Source organism: Fonsecaea erecta, assembly GCF_001651985.1.
Source record: "Fonsecaea erecta strain CBS 125763 chromosome Unknown Scaff4, whole genome shotgun sequence".
Classification (NCBI taxonomy): domain Eukaryota; kingdom Fungi; phylum Ascomycota; class Eurotiomycetes; order Chaetothyriales; family Herpotrichiellaceae; genus Fonsecaea; species Fonsecaea erecta.
The window spans coordinates 536,184-556,372 of NW_017387247.1; the positions used below are offsets into that span (position 1 = coordinate 536,184).

Here is a 20,189-nt window from a genome sequence, read left to right on the forward strand (position 1 = left end):
TTTTGGGGGGCATCTGGTCGACGTCGACCAGATGTTTTACTTCGTACAGGGGTATCTACATACGCAATGCCAGTTGACTATTGTTAACCACCACTGGTCCGAGCTGATCGGTTCTGTTGAATAATTATCCCCTCGGAGATGGAGGTGGGATGCCTGCCGAAACGCGTCGAGAAACATCATCCTTATACCATGCCAAGGTTCGCTACGACGAGTTATGCAACTCGTGAGTTTTTCCCTCGGGCCCTGGTCACCGTGGCATGACTACTGAAGCAAAGATGCAAATCCTATGGTCAGCTCGGCAGGTAGTAGTGGACGAGGAGTTGCTAGCACCGCCTTCTTTTTCCAAGCTTGCCAGCCATCCAAGACAAAATTTGAGACCCCCCCGAACTCGGGCCAACCGAATAATGAAGCCGAGATAGGAGGGCCTGGTGAATTAGTGGTTCGTTTAGGAAATCAGCGTCGTACCAACACTGCTTTTGGGCGGGCAATTGCGCGGACAAGCGGAACAAGGCCGGTGACCGTCCGCCTGTGCCGTGGGAAGTTCAAACAGAGGAGTAATGTGTATGACCGACACGCGGGGCGCTTTCAGTTTTTGGAAAATGCCTTGCCATGCGGATGACCCAGAGGATGGTGTACATACTATTTTCTGGCAAGGCTGACGGGGGCGGGTTCGACCAAACCAAACATCGAGAAAATATCCACCTTATGGGGGAGGGATTATTAAGTGACTGTGCCGGGTGCGGTGAGACGGCCAGAATCAGACTAAGACTGGTACGTGATGAGAGAAGGAAGGAAAGACATGATCCATGATCCCATGACCTTGTAGGACATCTTGAGTAAAGCAAAGGCTCCCTCCCGACTTTGTCGACGACTCTGGTGTTCGTAACTGTATATCCCAGCATTTCCCGACGTCACGGATGCGGGTCATGGCTGCGAAAGGGGGTTTGCAGTTTGTGCGCCTTCACCACGTGGGCTGCGGAGCTCACAGAGGTGGATATACTGTATCTCGTAGGTGTCCATTCTTAACGGGTTTTCCTCCAAAGCACAATCTGTCGCACAAGCCTGGCCTTGGTCGAAGTCTATAGACCCGAGGATATCTGGGTCTGGCTTGTCAACATCGCCACCTGTTGGTGTTTTCGACATTCCTTGTTGAGGTGGAATGTGTTGGATTTTCCCGAGAAAACCCTAACAATGCAGGCATCGAATCAAAGGCAAGGCCATCAGTGACGGAGTGGCAATCAATGGCAGATCTTTACCTGTCTTCTCAAACCGCCCAAGCTGAGAATCCCTGAAACTCGTCCATCATCACCGAGTCCAGGAACCCTGAATCATGACTCTCGCATCCACTTCTTGCAGTTTCTGGTAGGCGGAGCGACAGATCACAGGAAGACACACGCAGAACAAAGAAGTTCCGAGTAAACATCTGACCACGAATTCTGACATGGCGAGACACTCTAAGCTTCGGACACACAACAGGATGTGACTAGGGACCAAGCCCAACGGAGTCTTTCTGTCCCCTATAGCTTCCTTCTTGAACCAGTGTCGGGCTGGCGTCAGCGTGGCAAAAGGTCTGTATTAGTTGCTTCAGTACCTTTCCAGCACGTACGCAGGCGCAGTGTCCTGGTCCATGCTGATGCAGGTTCGGTCGGGAAGCCGCGTTCATCCGGCACGACAAATAATGCTACGCACATATGCTCGGTCCAAGGCTTTACCACGCAGTAATATTTCTTGGTACGGTGAGGTCAGCAAGGTCTGTGACATTCCCAGGGGTACATCGACCGCGGCACGAGGCCATGATTTGCTTCTCTCTGTCCAGCTTCAAACGTTGTCGACAAGAAGATCCCACAATCAGCATGCTGAGTCCCAGTGATGTGACATGGTCAATGCCATCCATATACGTCGACCCGTACACAAAAGGGGGCCAGAATCATCGACAAGGCTTGCTAGCAGAGTTTCAAAATCAGGTTGCCCTGGGCGAAGAAAGGCTTGTCCAGCACCAGAGCGAAGAAAATAAGACTTCCGTAGTTTCGGCATGGGCAAAAACCTGAATCCCAAGGCCCAAGGATCATTGCTGGATTAAAATTTGAGGTTGCATCGAGGCTGGCCTTCCATGAACCGTGCGGAACAGCTTCGGAGGAAAATTTCAAGTTCATCAGAGCAAGCCGGCGCTTTTTCTGCTTTTGTCGGCTGGCACGTCGTGACTGGTCGGGGATAGCTCTGACCTGGCCATGGTGGCCACTGATCTGGCAATGATGCGTCTAGCATCTAGCATCCTCCAGGGATCCCACCCTGAAAGAAGGGGGGCAAAAGGTTCCGAGTCACCGTCAACCATCGAGACGGGTGATTGGTGAGAGATGCAATATTATGACATTGGGGTCGTCTGAACCCACCCAGATCCCACCGAACCGCACCCGATTCTTGTCGTGCAGTGTGTCCACCCATCGTGCCCTGGGGCTCGGTATAAGGTTGTCTTTCAGGGCAGTTACTGGCACACGGCGAACCCAGTGCACCGGATTTGGCACTTACAATCTCAGAACCGACCAGTTCAGGGTTCGCTACACGAGGCTTGACGCCTAATAGTGTCGCGCGCCGGACAAGAGCGCCGAGTGGCGCCTCAAGCGAAGGGCTGGTGAGGCGCGGTCAGCGCCTGACCAAGCCCAAACAAGCAGTTTTGGAAAGATGAGCGAGAGGGACGCTCCGAAAGTACTCGGTACCTATCTCCGGGTACTTTGGACTGTCCTGTACTGTATGTACTGTATGTACGAGGACAGAGAGGAAATAGATTTTGACGGGCTTCTCCCGGCAGAGAAATGGTGGTTTTGTCAACAACGAGGAGGCCTCTGCCTGCGACATGTTCTGGTAGTAGTTAGCAATACTAATACAACATATACGAGGAGACGGGCACCCCAAGCAACCGAGGTGACGATGTGATCGTGTTCAGTGTGTGCACAATGCTGGTGCAGGGGTGTTCGAGGTCGGTGGTGACGAGTTCGATACCTTTGGCGTTGGTCAGCCTAGGGGAAGCCCGGTGTCATCGCCTGACTCGGTCAGGACGAACGAATGGTTGATTCCGGCTGGGCTTTGGGCTGGTCGAGCCCCCAAGCAGGCCAATCCTTGCCTAGTGGATCCCTCAACCTCGTCCGTGGCTGTTTCCCTCGGCCGCTGGGCACCCTGATTTTCCCTTTGTTTAGGGAGGCGTTTTCCGTTCATCTCCGCCAATGTTCTGTTTGGTTTGCCTCAGTCAACCCCTGTCTTGCCTCGTCCACGCCATTTTTGTGCAGGCAAAATGATAATATGCGGCGCCGAGGCGTGCCCAGGTCTGGAGTTAACCAAGCAATATGTACAATACCGAGGACGCTACCACCTGTACATAAAAAGAGAGAGTGGTGACTTGGTGAAGAAGGAGGGGTTGTCTCTTTTCATTCGAGGCACTGGACTCGTAGTTGTCTGCTTGTTTGGTTCTGCAAACGTGTTTACAAGTCTGCCGGTAAAGCCCTTGCCGCCTTTGCAGACATAATGCTCGGTGGGTGTACCGAGTCCTGCACATACATACATACATACATACGAATGCTCCGAACCCTGACGAGCAGCTCCTCCAAAAGTTTGTTTCAAGCCAAAAGTAAAATGCATATTGTTTCTCCCACACCACACCCAATTATGGCCTCGATGTTTGCTTCAGGAGATTAGTCCGTGCCCGGTACGTCGAATGTTGCTGGACATGGACGCCTGCCTGTTCATCATTGCACGGGTAAAAATCATTTTTGTACATGCTCGACTGATTTGATGGCGTAAGAAATGGCAACTGGAAGCATGCGACAGGGGTGGGGAAGGGGGCTGCCAGCAGGTGCTAAGTCATGGTTTGTAGCTTGGGTACGTGTTCTGGCGTGCACCCCTGTCCGGTGGCCTCCCCCTAGCCCTCCGTACTTGTCCTGCTTTGGGCGCGTGGGCTTGCATGCTACCGCCGCCACCAGCACCCTCCCCGATCGACATTTGACGGTGGGTCATCGGAAGGGCAGTGGTTGGCCCGCAGCCAAAGGAAAAGTGGGTGCCACCGTCACAGCGCCTGCGCTCTGACTGAATCATTCATTTCAGTTTACCACTCAAGCTCAACCATTGCGACCCTTATGCTACCGCTGGTGTTAGCTGCTACTGCTCCTGCTTCTTGCGACCTGCTGGGCTCTGCTGCTTGCTGCTTGTCCAGTACGAATCCCTTTTTCGTGTTTCTTTCCTCCTTTGCCTACAAGTAATCATCGTCTCTCCTCTTGCCTCTCACCTGCTACTCTGAGCGTAGCCCCGAATCACCCTCACTCGTTGCCATCTCACTGGCAATTGACGATTGGCGATTGGCCCTGTCCTCCGAAACAACAATCTCCTTCCTCCCAAGCCGGAAAAAGCCAAGCCAAGCAAGAAGAGCAAAAAAAAGAAGGCTCCAACCCAACCCGTCTTTCGCCCGGCATTACCTCCCGAGTTAAAATTTCTCTGACCTCTCTTCGTCGCCTCTCAAACCCTCCCTTTCGGCGAACCAACCATCACCTGCTGCCTGGACCTCCTGGACACCACCCAGACCACCACATCATCATCATCACGTACGCCCACCCCATCATCTGCCGCCCCAACCCAAAAAATCATCCTACGGAGCTCCCCCAAGACACAAAACCTTCCCACTTCCCACTTTCTCCCACTCACCCTACCCACGCACGCCCGACCGCCTATCTACCGTCTACCCTGCCGCGCCAGACCCAGCAGCAAAATATCCTGCAAGTCACCGACCGGCCACTGGGGCGAAAAAGACCAAGAGGACCCAGCAGGCGACCCTCATCTTAACACTTTCCTCGTACTTTTTTTTTCGCGCGTTCCTCAAAACAAAAATTTCTTTCTATCCCGTACGTGACTCTTCCCTCCCCCCTTCCCTTTATTCCACTCCCAAAAAAACCCCACCCACCCAACTTCCTCCACTTTACCAAACCACTCCCCTGCAATCCTCACCTCGATCAGCCGCAAGCCTGTCCTGTCGCGTGTCTGGACAGCTCACAGCAGACAATCCACCTTTCCGCTAATCCGTTTACTGACTTGTGTGGCTTTTCCTTGGTACCTTGCAGACTCTGATCTCCTCCAAGCCAAACCTCCAACAACCTTAGCCCAAAAACACCATCGAAAAATCTCAACCCCCATCCTGTCCTTACTGAAGACCACCGGCCTCGATCTCAAGAGCCTTGATCGATTCCACCCTCACGCGAGAGACACACCCATTCTCCTCTTCCTTGCACCCTCGTCGCTGCGCTTTGTCGTCCAATGGTCGATTGAGCTCGTCGACTCCACTGGTGTATTGAAATCGGGTAATGGACCCTAGGCAGTCACTGTCAAGGACAACATCGTCCAACGTTGCAGCACCTCAAAACACGTACAATCCAAACAACATGGCTTCCGCCTACGCCATGCCTCCCTACCAGAGTAACACGCATCTTCCTCCCATTAACTACGCCCAACTCCCACCTGCCGGCCAGAACTACATGCCCCAACAATACCGAAATGACCTCCCGCGTTACAGCTCTGCGCCCTCCAATGCACCTGTCCCATCTCCTGCTCCTGAGAACAGATACATGGCCCCTCAAGGCTCCATGGGCGGTCTGCCACCGTCGTCTGCGTTGCCGCAGCCCCATAACCCGGCGCAACAACAGCAGCAGCAGCAACAGCCACCTCCTCCACAAGGCTACCAGGGGCCACCGCAGCCGCGTCAAGCCTACCCGCAGCCTCTGGCCCCTGCACCCCCGCGTTCGGATACTTTGGGACCCCCATATGGCCAGCCGGACACTCGTCAAGCCGCCTGGTCTCAGTCAGAACCCATGCCTACCATGACCACTGATGTCGGGCGCGATCCCACGCGAACGCACGTGGTGGGCTCTCAAGGACGGAGAGGTATTCTGCCCAGCGCGCCCGGGCGCCCTCCCGTGATGCCCAATGGTATCAACGGCTCGCAGAAGAGCAACGCCGTCCCTCAGAAGGATGCTGATGGAAAATTCCCCTGCCCAAACTGTACCAAGACTTATCTTCACGCGAAGCATTTGAAGCGGCACATGTTGAGACGTAAGCTTCATGGAACTTCGCCATCTTGTTTCTCTTGTACGCTAACGACCATTTTGCAGATACTGGTGATCGGCCGTACATGTGTGTCCTCTGTAACGATACGTTCTCTCGAAGCGATATCTTGAAGCGGCATTTTCAGAAATGCTCGGTTCGTCGTGGCAACCCGACGGGAGCGAGCCACTTGTCCAACCCTGCTGCTCATATCAAAAAGAACCAGCAAAAGGCAGCAACTGCCTCGCCAGCAAGTGCCACCACCCCGAACGCGGTCATGCAAAACCCTCCATACACCAGTGCTGCCATGCCCAACACTTCGGCGCCGACCACCAGTGCCCCAGCCCCTGGAATGGCCTATCCGATGCAACCCAATGGTCCAGGCGACATGCAGCGTCCGGGGCAGCCCATGCAGCCTGGATCTGGACCGGCCGGCATGGACCCCAATGCCAATAACTCGTGGTCGATGCACAATGCCCGAAGTAATCCAATGATGTATCACTCCAACGCCACACCTCCTGATCACTATGGCATGCAGCCCGGTGGAGGGGAGGATAAGCGCAATGTCATGCCTGGCCCTCACCATATCGGGGATGAGTGGAACCATATGTTTCCATCAGGTGGCAATGAGGGATACATGAACCCCATGTTTGGCGGTTATGACCAATCCCAGAATGATGTCAAAAAGGATTATGAAACACATGAAGGTGGATCGAATGGTTACTACATTCCCTCTACGAGCCTTGGAGCTGACGGTACGCTTGGACCCCCTCTCTGGAATCTGCATGCATCTCGGCAAGACTTGTTCCAAGCCAAGGTGAACTCGCTATTAACGTTTGTCTTCCCTGGGGGGTTACAGGAATCGCACCGAGACCCACAAAATGATTTTTTCAGGTCCTGCCTGACCGTCGAAGCCATCCAGCATTTTCTCGATCTCTTTCCGAATTTTCAAGGTCATTTCCCATGGCTTCATTTACCGACCTTTAATTTCCTGACCGCCTATGACGGCCTCATCCTTGTCATCATCTGCAGCGGGGCTGTGTACTCTGACCGCGTGACGCAAACTCAGGTACGGGCTTTGATGCAACTTGTCAAGTCCGGCATCGACCGTACATCACAACTTCTACATAACCTGGAGCCGGGAGTCGCAAGGAACCGGCTGTCGATGACCGGGGAGACGGAGTTTGAAGAACTCCTCGCGCTACAAATTTTGCAGAGCTTGTTCGTTTGGCACGGAGGGCCCGATGAAAGAGCTCTTGCCCGTGCAGAAAGTAAACGAGTTCTGTATCTGGTTCGACAGCTCGGCATGTTAACTTTGGCTGGCCCAGAGGATCAACTTAGCTACAGTTATCTTCACAACCTTCAACCTGGTCAGACTGCCCAACCGTGGCGGTGGGAGTGGCGTTCCTGGGTGGAGCAGGAAAAGCGGTCCCGGTTGATGTTTATGGTCTTCTTGTGGGACGCGGCCATGTGTATCTACTTCAACGTGGCCCCCCAGTTCTCGTCTGCCGAGATCAAACTACCCTTGCCTTGCGACGACGCTGCCTGGGAAGCTCCAGACGCCGAAACCTGTGCTCAAGCCCTCGGCCTCCGCGGAGCGGATGCCCAAGCGAGGATCAACATCAACGGCTCGCTCCGACTGAAACAACTGGAGATGCACCACGCCATGAGTGCCTTGCATAGTTCGACCGTAATCATGCAACCGCGAACTACCAACGTTTATTCCAAGTTCATCCTCATCCACGCACTTCATGTGGAAATCTGGCAGGTTCAGCGCTCAAGATTTTTCTTCGGTTCCTCGGATTCCCCCATGACACGTCTCAAAAAACCAAAGGTGTCACCAGAGGACGCAGATAACACGTACAAATCGATCAATTCTGCCCTTGCCCGCTGGAAACAAGCGTGGGACCAGGACTATGCGTTACAATATCCTCCAGGAAGTGGCGACCACATTCCAAAGCGTATCGGTTTCTGCCGGGACGGCGTCCACTTTTACTGGCTCGCTCGTGCCTTTATGCAGCCAAACCGAACCCAAGATTGGCAGCTTTCTGCAGACGATCGACTCCGGCAAGTGCTGCACGGGCTGAAGAAGGCCAGAGAATGGAGCCGGACTGACGGTGCCCAACGAGGCGAAGAACCTGGCAGTGTGGCTTATATCGATGACAATTATGCACAGGAGACCCTGGAGTTGGACATGAAGCAACTCTTCAGACCTCTTCACACTCTTGGCGACAGCCCCATACCCGTGGGACAATCATATTCCACCGACTATCGATGAGGCAGCCACTGTTTCTTGTTCGACTACCACCACCCTTGCTAAGCTATCGAGCCTCTTTTCCGACCTTTTGGACGGTTGCCTTTCGATGTCTCCTTTATCCAAACTTTTAATGCATATAGATCAGTGTGCCTCAAATGCAGATATTGCCCGCGGTGACTGCTACCGCACTGCAGCACTATCCTGGTTTAGCCGCAACATAACCTGCATGGAAACGGCGTGGAGGGATTATATTTGAGACGACGAAGCCGATGATTCCGGACTTTAATGCTTCAACCTCGGAACATCCGGTCAGTATGGCGAAACACAAAAAACATAGACGGGCGGCGAAAATGATTGCGAATACGCGACGGAACACTTTCTACTTTACTACGTTCGATGACGACGGGGAGGCCTGTGACGGTAGCGCTGAAGGACAAAAAGGCTCGGTGAATGACTGTTTGTGGGAAAGGATCTGGAAGATCCGAGAAAGATCGAGATGGATTGTTGTGATTATTGGGCATCGACACTGGCTGACCTCTTTTACCAACAACTTCAATGGGGAGGCTTAGGGTGGTGTTTTTCTGGCGTTTCTTGGTGGGACTTGCATCGTATGGTCGTGTGAGCATTTTGCGCGAGGGGAACATATTTACAAAGGACAAAATCAAAGTCTAAAGGGGTTCGACCCTTGGGGAATGATGGGTGACATGGGTTGCATGGGGCCGGCACCAACGGTGCTGGCAGCTTATGGTCGGAGGCACGGTTCTGCCCATTTTATGATCGAGGAACCTGACAGATGGACGATGTGAGAAGCTGGAGTTGTGATCGTCAGGGGAGAACAAGACGAGCTGTCGTCGGTCGGCAGGGAGACAAGAGCCTAGCACATGGATTGCTTGCAAGATTGCAAAAGGGGGATTGTTCAGTATTCGCGCGAAACATAGATAGAGAGGGCAAAAGATCCGTAACGCAAATGAATTCCATTGCATTTCTGACCTTTTGAACAGCCTCGTCGTTGTCTATGGGGCAACGGAGTTGGTCGCTATCCACAATCTCTCGTATTCCTAGGTACCACAATGATTTCTCGGATCTTGCATGTACATGTGTGGATTCGACTACTTGACAGTGGAGAAGGGACGTGTGGTCGTTCCCACTCGCTTCTGCTCCCGCCGGTCGGCTGGCCCACTTTGATTCTTTTTCTGTAAAGGTACGAGTTGGTCCCAGATCTGGGGGGAGGGGGGGAGGAGAAGGAGGAGGAGGAGGAGGAGGAACCCGGCCAGCCCAGTATCCACACCTCACTCATCCACCTGGCTGCCCAGTGAGTGCCCACTGCCCACTGCCCGCTGCCCACCCACTCCAGTGCGGTGCGATAAGAATGACCTTTCCCTTTGTAGCTCGAGTCCCAATCGTTCGTCTCAGAGAGACACACACAGTGTACCGAGTCCCTCTGTACCGACCGATGTGCATATGTATGAAGGCCGCGTCACCTGCATGCGTGCGTGCGTGCGTGCGTGCGTGCGTTGCGGGTTTCCCAACCACCCCCTGAAGATCTTTCTTCCTCGTTTGTCGGTCCGTCGAAACCCGTGGGACAACAACAAACAAACACAAACACCGACCCTGCCCCTCCCCCTATTTTGGGGATCCTCTGGCGTGGGAAATCTCAGCTGCCTCGCCTTGCCTACGGTAGTGCGATGTACGTACGGTAGGAGGGATGGAGACTGAAGATCACATACACAACACATCCATACATACGCATTGGGAGAAGATTCAAGAAGGTCACGAGTTCAGGAGGCCCGTTTGGGGAGAAGAAGGGACAATCAAGAAGCAGTGGGCCAAGTCGGTTTGACTCGAGTGTTCTGAGAACCTGTACATGATCTGCAGAGCAAGAAAAACTTCACCTATTGGTATCCTCTCCACACACTGTCCGATCGGGTCTGCGTGAGAGAAAAGTATCCCGTGCTGGCCAGATTGACCTGGAACTCCTTGAACTTGCTGGCCTTGGCCTTCTTCTCAAACAAAATATCCAATTCCATATACGTCAGGCCCATCGGCTCCGGGAGGCGGAACCAGCACCACACCAAGCACAGCAGCGTCGTGCCGGCGAAGAAGAAGCACGACTTGCCCTTCCAGTCCCACGCCGCGGGGTTCAGCATCCGCGGCGTGATGACGTTGGTGATGATGCTGACGATGTTGTAGGCCACGCGGGCGATGACCACCGTCTTCACTCGGAGCCGACTGGAGGGGATCTCGGCCACGAGGACATAGCAGACCGGGCCCACCGTGAAGTCGTACACGAATGTCAAGACGATGATCAACGACCCCAGTGCCCAGGATGTCCTGTCAGTCTCTTTGAAGGTGCCGACAATGCCGGTCGCAATCAGGATGATAAACGACGCGACCAGCCCTCCCACGTACAGTGTGCGTCGGCCGATCTTGCGCATTCCAACCCAGGCCAGAATTCCCCCACAGATCGCGCCACCGTACATGCCGACGGCGAGATTGAAGCTGTTGGCCGTGTCAAAGCCTGCCTGTTCGTAGAAGTATGCGGCGTAACCGGTCATCGTGCTGCCACACAGGGCTTGAGTACACCACACCATGCAGCAGATCTCGGTGCGTCGAAGGTCGGTGCCCTTGAAGCAGTCCAGGTACGACACACCGCCGCCGTTCAGGTATTTTTCCACTTCGTTCGTGTGCTGCATCATCGCCACGGTTTCGTCGGCATTGAAATCTGGGTCCGAGTCTCTGGTCGTCAGTCGCAACAGCGATTTCTTGGCCTCGTCGATCTTCTCATGTCGCACCAGCCACCACGGGCTCTCGGGCGCGAGGAGCACGCCTGCCAGAATGGGAACAGCGAACGCCCATTGTAATCCGAAGGGTATGCGATACGACCATTCCGAATTGTTATGGACAAGGCCTCGGATGACCGCCACGCCGCATATCTGACCAATAAGCCAGCACATATTGACATTCGATGTGAGGTAGGCACGCAGAGCTACCGGCATTACCTCTGCGGCATATGTGGTCGAAAGAGTCTGGAAGCAGCCCCTATGTGTGGGTCAATGTAAGCTCGAACGAGGTGATGTGGAGAGCTAGTTGCCTACCAGGGCAGCCCGCAGAGAACCTGGGCTGCAAGGAGCATCCTGATATCGACAGCAAAGAAGGCAAGGAACACGAACAGAGACATCCAAATGAGCGTGGCGACCATGGTCTTGTGATAGCCAAACCGCTCGGTGAGAAGGCCATTAAACATCAACCCGAGAATTTCCCCGGCGACAGCTCCGTTGGTGAGGCCAGATTGCCATGCTGGGGAAATCTGGAAATCCCGTTGATTCGACGGAGCATGCGGATTGATGGGCTGGCCATAAGAGCGCCTGAAGACTGGAAATGCGAAGAAAGAGTTGACCAGTGTCAAGTCATAGCCTTCCATCACAATGGTCATACTCAGGAGCAGCGACCATGCGATAGCCTTGGGATACAACCGACAGCCCCTCAAGAAGGTCATGGCATGTTCGGCCTTTGTGGCAGCCCGAGCATCAACGGACAACCTGCGCAGGCCAGGAATGGCCGCGGACAGACCGTGGAACAGATCATCATTGGATCGTGTAGGATGTACTCGGTCCTCCGCAGGATATTTGGCAGTGTCCCGCTCCTTCTGTGCCTTCAGAGGTTCAAGACGATGTGAATCTGGTTGTCCGTGGACTGTGACGAACTCGAGAAACTCGGAGGGATGAGGCTTGTCGCTGGAAGCTCTGTAGCTTTGGGGCCCGGGCCCGCCATCACCGCCTGGGTCGCGGGTGGAATTGCTTTCATCGCTCATTGCCAAGCGAGGGAGAAGTCGTTCCGAGTCATGGTGATTGAGATGTTAGATTCGCATCCCGGCACTGGCAACACAGTAGATGAGAGCATGAACGAGGCTGTAGAGGCGCCGAGGGGAATACTAGCAGCGAAGTGCAGTTGGGCCCATGAGGATGGGGAGGGAAACTGGGTTTTTGGGATCTTGCGTCTGCTCTGCGCAGCTCCGAGGCCTGCATCAGGTGGTGGTGTCATCGCGCTGAAGGGTTAAGCGAGAAAAATACGCTCTGTGGCAGCGATCATGCCCAACAAGGACACCAGCGAGCACCAATTGAGGTTGGGTGAAGTGGGAATCATTGACTGAGTGGTTGAATGAGTGGAGGAGGAGTAGCAGCCCCCGCAAAAGCGAGTGTCGCCGATGGTTGGGGAGAAGGAATGAGTTTTCTGGGGGGTTTCAAGCGAAGGGAACCGGCGGCCATTGGGTCATTTTTCCAGGCGGGTGGGTGCCTGTGTGGGTATGTGTGGCCCTTCGGCGTAATTATCTACTGTAAACATGCTTGGCTGGTGCTGTGTACTGTAGTTTCGCTCAAATCCTCCAGCCCGGTGGCTTCTCGTCGCTCGCAAAAACTACCTGGTCCCTGGGCATGAAGACCTTTTTCGAATGATTGCTAGTACTAGCACCTTGTCTGGACGAGAGGCAGAAATGCGTGGAAATTAACCCGCTGCAGTTCCCCTCTCTCAGCGTTGTCGACTGCCCAGGAAGGGGACTGCCTAGGAGGCATGAGGTCAATGGCGCCCGCCCCATACCCCGGATTTCCACATTCTCGGGCGCCCACGCTTCCCTCGAGGCCCCTGGCACTCGCTGAAATCCAGGCCACTAGGCTCCACTTGGGTGCCAGATGGGGCGCTGGTTTCTACAGTAGCTAGTGGTAGGAAATGTCGCCGTGCCTGACAAGTAAATGACACTAGTTACACGACGAAACTCCTCAGGACGCCATTGTCTGACAGTATCAATATCTTTCGGATTGCAACTTCGTCATTCTCTCTATTTTTCATAGTCACAACATGAGATGTTGACATCACATTGAGGTCTTTTCGAGCCAGACCTTCAGCCGAAGCTGTGTTCAACGACGCTGGCTGCTTGGTTAGTATTTGAGCCGCAGGACGGCGGGCACTCGCAACGCGTGTGCTCCGAGGGAAACTATACCGACGCGAAGCGCGTCTATTTGCGGAATTGTTCCTGATACCCTGCGACGTCTAGCCAACGCTTCCCATTGACGTCGTCAATCATGGACGATTTTGACGCAGCCCCCCGCTCCTCCAAGCGACGCCGAACGGGAACATATGCCACGAGAAGGCGGACGCTGGCATCATCGCCTCCGAACTTCGTCGACAAGACACAAAAAGAGACCAGGGTGGCCAAGTCAAACAGCGAGCGGAGAACAGGCTCGAAACAGAAGGGTTGGTCTACCGAGGGTGAACAATCTATAGCTGTTGACAAAGAAGAGACGGTTGAGCAAGAGGATGAGGAATCTGCTGCCGAGGACACCCCGCGAAGGAGCAGTGACCGGAGAAGAAACAAGGCAATAATAGATGGTGTTGCGGATCCAGTCTCGGATGCGCCCACCCACAACGCAACACGTGTGGAAATCATTGATCCCAGTGTACGGGATGGCAGAGAACATTCGTATGATGAGCCTGGCGCCCCTGGACCGGACGACGGACACGGTGACGAGGACAGCACGGCGAGACCACGATCGAGCAATCGTATAAGACGACCATCTCGACGGCTCGAATTAGCTAACGCAGAACCGGCATTACCAAGTTCTAAACGACGGAAAAAGTCTGATGGGAAACCCCCGGTCGATTCCATATCAACACAGCCAGTCTCTGTCACCGCCGCATCCACTCTCCTGTCGCCACAACCAAAAGGGATACTGACCCCCTCACGGCGTGGTCGTGGTGGTAGGCCCGGGCCACGCAAATCGGTGGCTTTTGAGGGCACCGTGGACGACGATCAGAGGCAGATTGAAGAGCAACTCGGCTTCAAGGACATCGCCCTCTCGACCAAGAAGGCCGGAAAGAGGCGGTCAAGGGATGCCGACAGCACCGAAGTGGTGGACCCAGCACAAGACCGGGAAGGTCTTGAGGATGCAGGCGCACCTCTAGTAGACGAAGATGCTGAAGATGATGCATCCCTTCTGGACGAGCCGTTTGAAATCAACGACATCATCTCAGGCTTCCATGTCTCAGACGTTCCTCCACCAGGAAATGGCCCTTCCTATCCCCCCGAAGACGAAGATCCACAACTCACAAATGTCAAACTCCAGATCTTGTCTCGTATCACAGACACCCACAGTGGGGGTCTCTCTTTCTCACCCTCGCCTGTCCCCTCCCATCTGCAGACCCAGTATACAACTCTCCATGCCCTCCTCACGGCGACGGTGGCGTCTGGCGAATCCAATTCTCTCCTCCTCCTTGGTTCTCGTGGCAGCGGGAAATCCCTCCTCATCCGACACGCCCTGAGCAACTTGGCAAAGACCCATGGCGACGATTTCCACGTTGTCAAGCTGAACGGGTTCTTCCAGACTGACGACAAACTGGCGCTGAGGGAAATATGGCGCCAGCTAGGGAGGGAGATGGCCGTCCCCGAGGACGAGACGGGAGAAGTGAGCAGTTATGCCGACACGATGGCGAGTCTGTTGAGTCTGTTAAGTCACCCGGAGGAGCTGGCCGCCGACCCGGACGCCATGGCTCTTGATGACGACAACAACAACAACAATAACGGCACGGCGGAAAGAAACACTCAAGGTAGAGTAAACCATGCGTCGAAAAGTGTCATCTTCGTCCTTGACGAGTTCGACCTCTTCACCACCCACCCGCGGCAAACGCTGCTCTACAACCTCTTCGATATCGCCCAGGCGAGGAAAGCCCCCATCGCAGTGATCGGCTGCTCCACGCGCATGGACGTCGTCGACTGCCTGGAGAAACGGGTCAAGAGTCGCTTCAGCCACCGCTGGCTACACATCCCCAGCGTGAAGAGCCTCGTTGCCTTTGAGGAGGTGGTCCGGGGTGTCCTGTGCTTGCCAGTCGAGGGGAAGGACGCCCTGGGTGCCACAAAGGAGGAGCTCGGTTGCAGACGGAGATGGAATGAATACATCAAGGTGAGTCCCGGACCGCTTTTTCCTCAAATTGTTGAGCCTCAGCAATGAGAGCAGCCTCACTGACCTGGAAATGTGTTCAGACTCAGTTCCTCCCTGCGTCATCCACACAAGCAGTGATGAAGAAAATCTTCTACGGCACGAAATCCATTCCGGACATGCTGGTGACGTTACACATGCCCATTGCTACCCTATCTCTCCCTGCGGAAAATGGAGTCGACGGCGGTGACCTTTCCAAATCCCGCCCACCCATCATCGCCGACACAACAAGCTCGCCGCCATCATTGCTGGACCTCCTCCCGCATCTGCCCATCCTTCATTTATCCCTCCTCGTCTCAGCCGCACGTCTGGAGACGATCTACGACGTCATGGCCGCGAACTTCACGCTCGTGCACAAACAGTATACCGAGCTGCTCACTCGTTCCAAGCTTCAACGCTCGTCGTCGTTCTCGTTCTCGAAAGCTGGTGCCATAACGGGCACAGGTCTGAGATCGTGGAGTAGGGACACAGCGAGAGCGGCGTGGGAGGATCTGGCGCAATGGCAGTTCATTGTGCCGCATTCGGGGGTGGGCAGCGCCAGTGGGGCAGGAAGGCTAGGCGACGAAGGGGTAGGAGGCGATGGTATAACGAGTAAAATGTTCAGGGTGGACGTGACTCTTGATGAGATTGCGTGGGCGATCAAGAAAAAGTTTGATGCCGCCTCTACCGGGGAAACTTTGATGAAATGGTGTAAAGAGGTCTAACGTATTTCGTAGTGGATGCACACAACCCAAAGTAGACGCCAAATATACCCACAGGGCTGGAGGGCTTCCTCAAGCGAAGATACTATCAGAATGCGTGTGATGGCATGATCACGCATGGCGAGAGGAAGGAGATATGGCTGCAATCAAATGTCGGCAAAGTACTGCGTACGGAGCTCTTCCACCTAGTTAATTCCCGTGCAGGTTAGGGGTAAGGGGTTCATCGAACAGTGCACATGATGCATATCCATGCCTGCCACCTTCCGCCGAATATTTCGAGAAGAAGCGACGAACAGTGGTCCAGCGTTGCTTCAAGAGGTGCCCAACCTAGTACAGACCTTGCCGTGGAACAAGGATTGCCCGTATCTGTACTCCGTAGTGACTCAGAAGACAGCTGCCGTCCCCTCTTTGCAAACAGATTCACCCCTGCGGTACCAGTCACCGGTCGGTGGGTAGCTGGAAGCCTGTGGAGGCCGAAGAGAATTTTCAGACCAACACGTAAATGTCCCTCAGGGTCCAGGCGCCACCAATATGTTGTAAAGGGAAGGGGGGGGCTTTTATTGTGACGTGGCCTGGCTGGCAGAGCGCTGCAGAAGATCTAAGAGCTTGGATTTGATGGCATTGTTGACGGGAACAGGACCGCTGCATTAGCATGCCTCTGGAGTAACCGGTGAGAAGGAAGTTGAGGTCAGACCCTGCTAAGCGCCAACAGCCGACGGTTTGCATTGACGGGTGGAGAGCCAATCCATGCCTCGAGACCAGGATGCATGTGCTGATTGCAGGCGAAAAACTCCATCCGGCATCTTGTCTCACGCCTCATCGCCTAATTAGTGGTTGGAAAGTGGTCTCTGGGGGCATTGAGGATCCTGACGCGGGCGTATTTCATAGGCGAGGGACGGTGACCGCCTCTTCCAACACAAAGCATGCCGCTGCACGAGACGCAGACGAAAAGAGCCGGCCACAGCTCCCTTGCAGCTCCCGCAGCGTGCAGATGAAGCTTCCAAGCCGTCTTGACCGGGGCCTAACCGATATCCAGAAGGCCCTTGTGTTGGGTATCGGGTGGTGACAGGGTTCTCAAGTCGGCCAGTTGGACCCAGGATGTGACCAGTAGATCTTCCTCGTTTCACATGATATGGTGTGGCTGCAACGGGCTGTAGGTAATCGAACTTGACGCCGACGTTTACCCCGTTTGGGCCTCGTTCATGCGCATGGTGTAACTCTTGCCCTTTTCCCCGGAGCCTCTGTTGGGCACTAGACGCAGAACCGGTCGCTCCCGTCGAGCTATGACATGTGTCCTTCGTCCCGCAGCAGGTTGGCGGGCGCTCCTGGCCCGTCAGCACTCGGGGTTGGTCCTCCAAGACGAACCGGGCACGGGAGAGGAAGGGGGTCGTCGAGGATGCGGCTTCGGGGGGGCAAGCGTCGTCTTCGGTAGGAGATCCAGAAGGTCCAGGTGGTTCCAGGTCGAAGGGAGGGAGCTGAGGGTGTGGATTGAAGCTCACGATGCGTTGTAGGTGGCTTCTCGGGTGGCTGTACGGCACTGTAGGAACTGGACTGAGGCCCTGCAGATGGACCGTGTGGCTCTTGTCTCTTAGTCCGCTGCGTGCCTGCTGTCAGTCTCCAATGCGAGTGCCGCCCTTATTCTCGGTCACTTCCGTCCCCCGTGCACTCGATCCGCATCCGGCCAACTCTATTTCATCTTCATAACACGCCCATTCTCTCGCTCCCTTCTTTTCTTCCTCTTGTTGTGAGGGTGAGGACCACTTTGCGTCGCTTCCGGGATCCCTCAACAACCCATGCGTCCTAGTTGCAGAGACCTTGCCCTCAGGAAGCCCTGTGTCGGTGGGCAGGAAACCGACGCGATGACTCCCGTGTCAAAGGTCCAACCACCACGAAGAGACATTGATAGTGGTGGCATTACCTCTGCAATGAAGCCTGAATGCTCTCTGTGGTCAAAACATGCTGAATTAGGCTTCGTTCGCTTTGGCTGACGCCGCAACCCAGATCAGTGACGAGCCTCAGTCGTCGACAGCAACTTTCTCCATTGCGACCCCCCGCCGCCGGCTCGAAAGTCATGTTCGAGCTTACATGATTTGCATCATGGCCTTCTTGCAGCCCATATCTTTTCGTTGAACACAGGGAACCTTTCGTTGTGCTTTATGCGAGCATTTCCCCGACTCTGACGAGGTTCCAGCATGGATCGACGAGGGATTGGGAGAACAACTCATGACAATTAAGATTCTGAGATGACTTGTGTGAACAGGCAGGCTTTCTGAGCGTCAAAAATCATGCTTGCGAGACTCGATAATTGCCCAGCAGCCGGTGGTGGTGGTGGTCCTGTGTTATGTGACGGCCGATATAGGTCTCCTGGCACGGGACCGGCGCGACTTCCGACCACGGGGATTATTGCGGCTCTGCAGCCTAGGTTTGGCCGTCTGCTCGTTCACAAAGCGTTGGAAAGCGTCAAAGAGACCTTGGCCGGTGGCTACTGCGTACGAGCAAGGGCTCTTGGGATAAAGATCGCCGCTTCGACCGTCGTTGCCGTTCACTTGCCGAGACGGGAGGACCGTCCTTGCTCTAGGGCACTGGGCACATGAACTGGAGATGGCCAGCGAAGCAGAATGGGGCTGATAGTGAGAACATTATAGCTTTGGCTGTAATGGTTCCGCCCTCCGCGGCCACTGATAAACAGGTTCGAAAGCAAGCACGAATTGATCAGTCGTGGAACGGGTCGCAGGTCTCCTCTGACTCGTCAGTCTTCGCATCCACCACGACTACCGATGGATTCTCACTGCCCCAAGGGTGCCATTGATCAAAGAGCCAACGCGGAACGACTGCACAGTGACAGAAACCCCTGCAAGACGCTCCGGTTTGGCGGTCCCCTCCGCTAAAGCTGTACCCTGGAATGACAGACAGGTGCTGGCAGACCCGTGAGTCAAGACCACTGAGCGAAACTGCCACACGCCCCCGTTTTAAAGCTGACATCCCCTCCTCCGGCCTTCTCTGCTCCCTCCAGGCTCTGGCTCTTCTGTCAGTCGAGATCTTTGGCACAAACTCTTCCAACTTTCGGCATATTGACCAACTGTCTCCAGGATTACAGGGTCTGGCAAGGCTGGACTAAGATCAATCTTTCGTCATGGATTCTAGAGGACGCCCATTGGCGCTAGGTTTGTGCAACCCAGACATGCACGACACCATTTGGCTTTGGGACTACATAGCCGTGCTACCTCAACCTGCTGACCACCCTTTACAGCCATCGGGCACCCAGTCGCATTTGCTCATTGCGGCAAACACGACCTACCAAATGGTAAGATCAACGACGCCATTCTCACTTTCGATATCAAGCTCTGACCCGGGAGCAGATAATCACAATGAACGACGTGGCCATACAGCCAGCGTGCGCCGTCCAGGCTGCTTCGCAAAAGCTCATAAGCCTCCGAAACCTCAACCTCCCCCAAAGCCGTCAGGAGAACCACCGATACCCGGAGTATCGTAAACTCCTGGGGCGATTCAGCATGACCTTGCTCACCACGGCCGAGACGAAGGAGGTATAAGAATACGTAACAAGAGTCTTGCAAAAATGGTGCCTGGTCGAAAATCGAAGCGGCCTATCGTGGTAAAGAGCAGGCCGCATAACCGATGATCCAGGGGCCGTCGGCAGGAGCAAAGGATATGCGCTTGTTCTCAGACAGAAGGAACAAGCTCCTGATGATATGGAGCTACGACAGAATACACAAATGCCATTTGAATTCAAGTCTAAACCTTTTTGCCTGGCGATGAGGCTTGTGGTCGCGTTATTTTTGTTGGGCATCGACGCAAGACTATGGCAGTGAGGCATGACTTGCTTTTCATGAAGCCATCTCTCACTGGTGACAACCAAACTGGCCCACAAAGCCGGTACGCAGGTCAACAGTTCATCACGGGCGCTACATCGTCAACCAATGTGCAATGCCATCTATCCAGATCCTCAGCACAGACAGGCTGGTGCAACAGTATACGGCGCCCAAAGTGAGTAGAGATTCGTGACGAGATGTTTCCACCAGATCGGCGCAAAACCGCCCATTCGCATACTACCTGCGAAATATGGTAGCCTTTGGAACCTTCCCAAACTCGGCCCAACCACAGGATACACTTCGGGTACCGTGGCAACGGGTCAGAAAGTGTAGCCCCCAA

At 54.5% G+C, this 20,189-nt stretch overlaps 4 protein-coding genes across 4 annotated transcripts; 3 read left to right on the plus strand and 1 right to left on the minus strand.

The window, feature by feature from the left end:
* Positions 1-5,417: 5,417 nt before the first annotated feature.
* On the plus strand, positions 5,418-8,353 carry AYL99_04945 (hypothetical protein; the record flags this gene model as incomplete). Its single annotated transcript, XM_018836457.1, has 2 exons — positions 5,418-6,084; positions 6,144-8,353. 2 exons carry the CDS (start codon positions 5,418-5,420, stop codon positions 8,351-8,353), a joined length of 2,877 nt encoding a protein of 958 aa, XP_018693310.1.
* Positions 8,354-10,224: 1,871 nt separating this feature from the next.
* Positions 10,225-12,143, minus strand: AYL99_04946 (hypothetical protein; the record flags this gene model as incomplete). Its single annotated transcript, XM_018836458.1, has 2 exons — positions 10,225-11,371; positions 11,428-12,143. 2 exons carry the CDS (start codon positions 12,141-12,143, stop codon positions 10,225-10,227), a joined length of 1,863 nt encoding a protein of 620 aa, XP_018693311.1.
* Positions 12,144-13,407: 1,264 nt separating this feature from the next.
* Positions 13,408-16,022, plus strand: AYL99_04947 (hypothetical protein; the record flags this gene model as incomplete). Its single annotated transcript, XM_018836459.1, has 2 exons — positions 13,408-15,282; positions 15,363-16,022. The coding sequence occupies 2 exons, from the start codon at positions 13,408-13,410 to the stop codon at positions 16,020-16,022; spliced, it is 2,535 nt and encodes an 844-aa protein (XP_018693312.1).
* Positions 16,023-18,304: 2,282 nt separating this feature from the next.
* AYL99_04948 (hypothetical protein) lies at positions 18,305-19,570 on the plus strand (the record flags this gene model as incomplete). Its single annotated transcript, XM_018836460.1, has 3 exons — positions 18,305-18,508; positions 19,270-19,323; positions 19,379-19,570. The coding sequence occupies 3 exons, from the start codon at positions 18,305-18,307 to the stop codon at positions 19,568-19,570; spliced, it is 450 nt and encodes a 149-aa protein (XP_018693313.1).
* Positions 19,571-20,189: the final 619 nt, after the last annotated feature.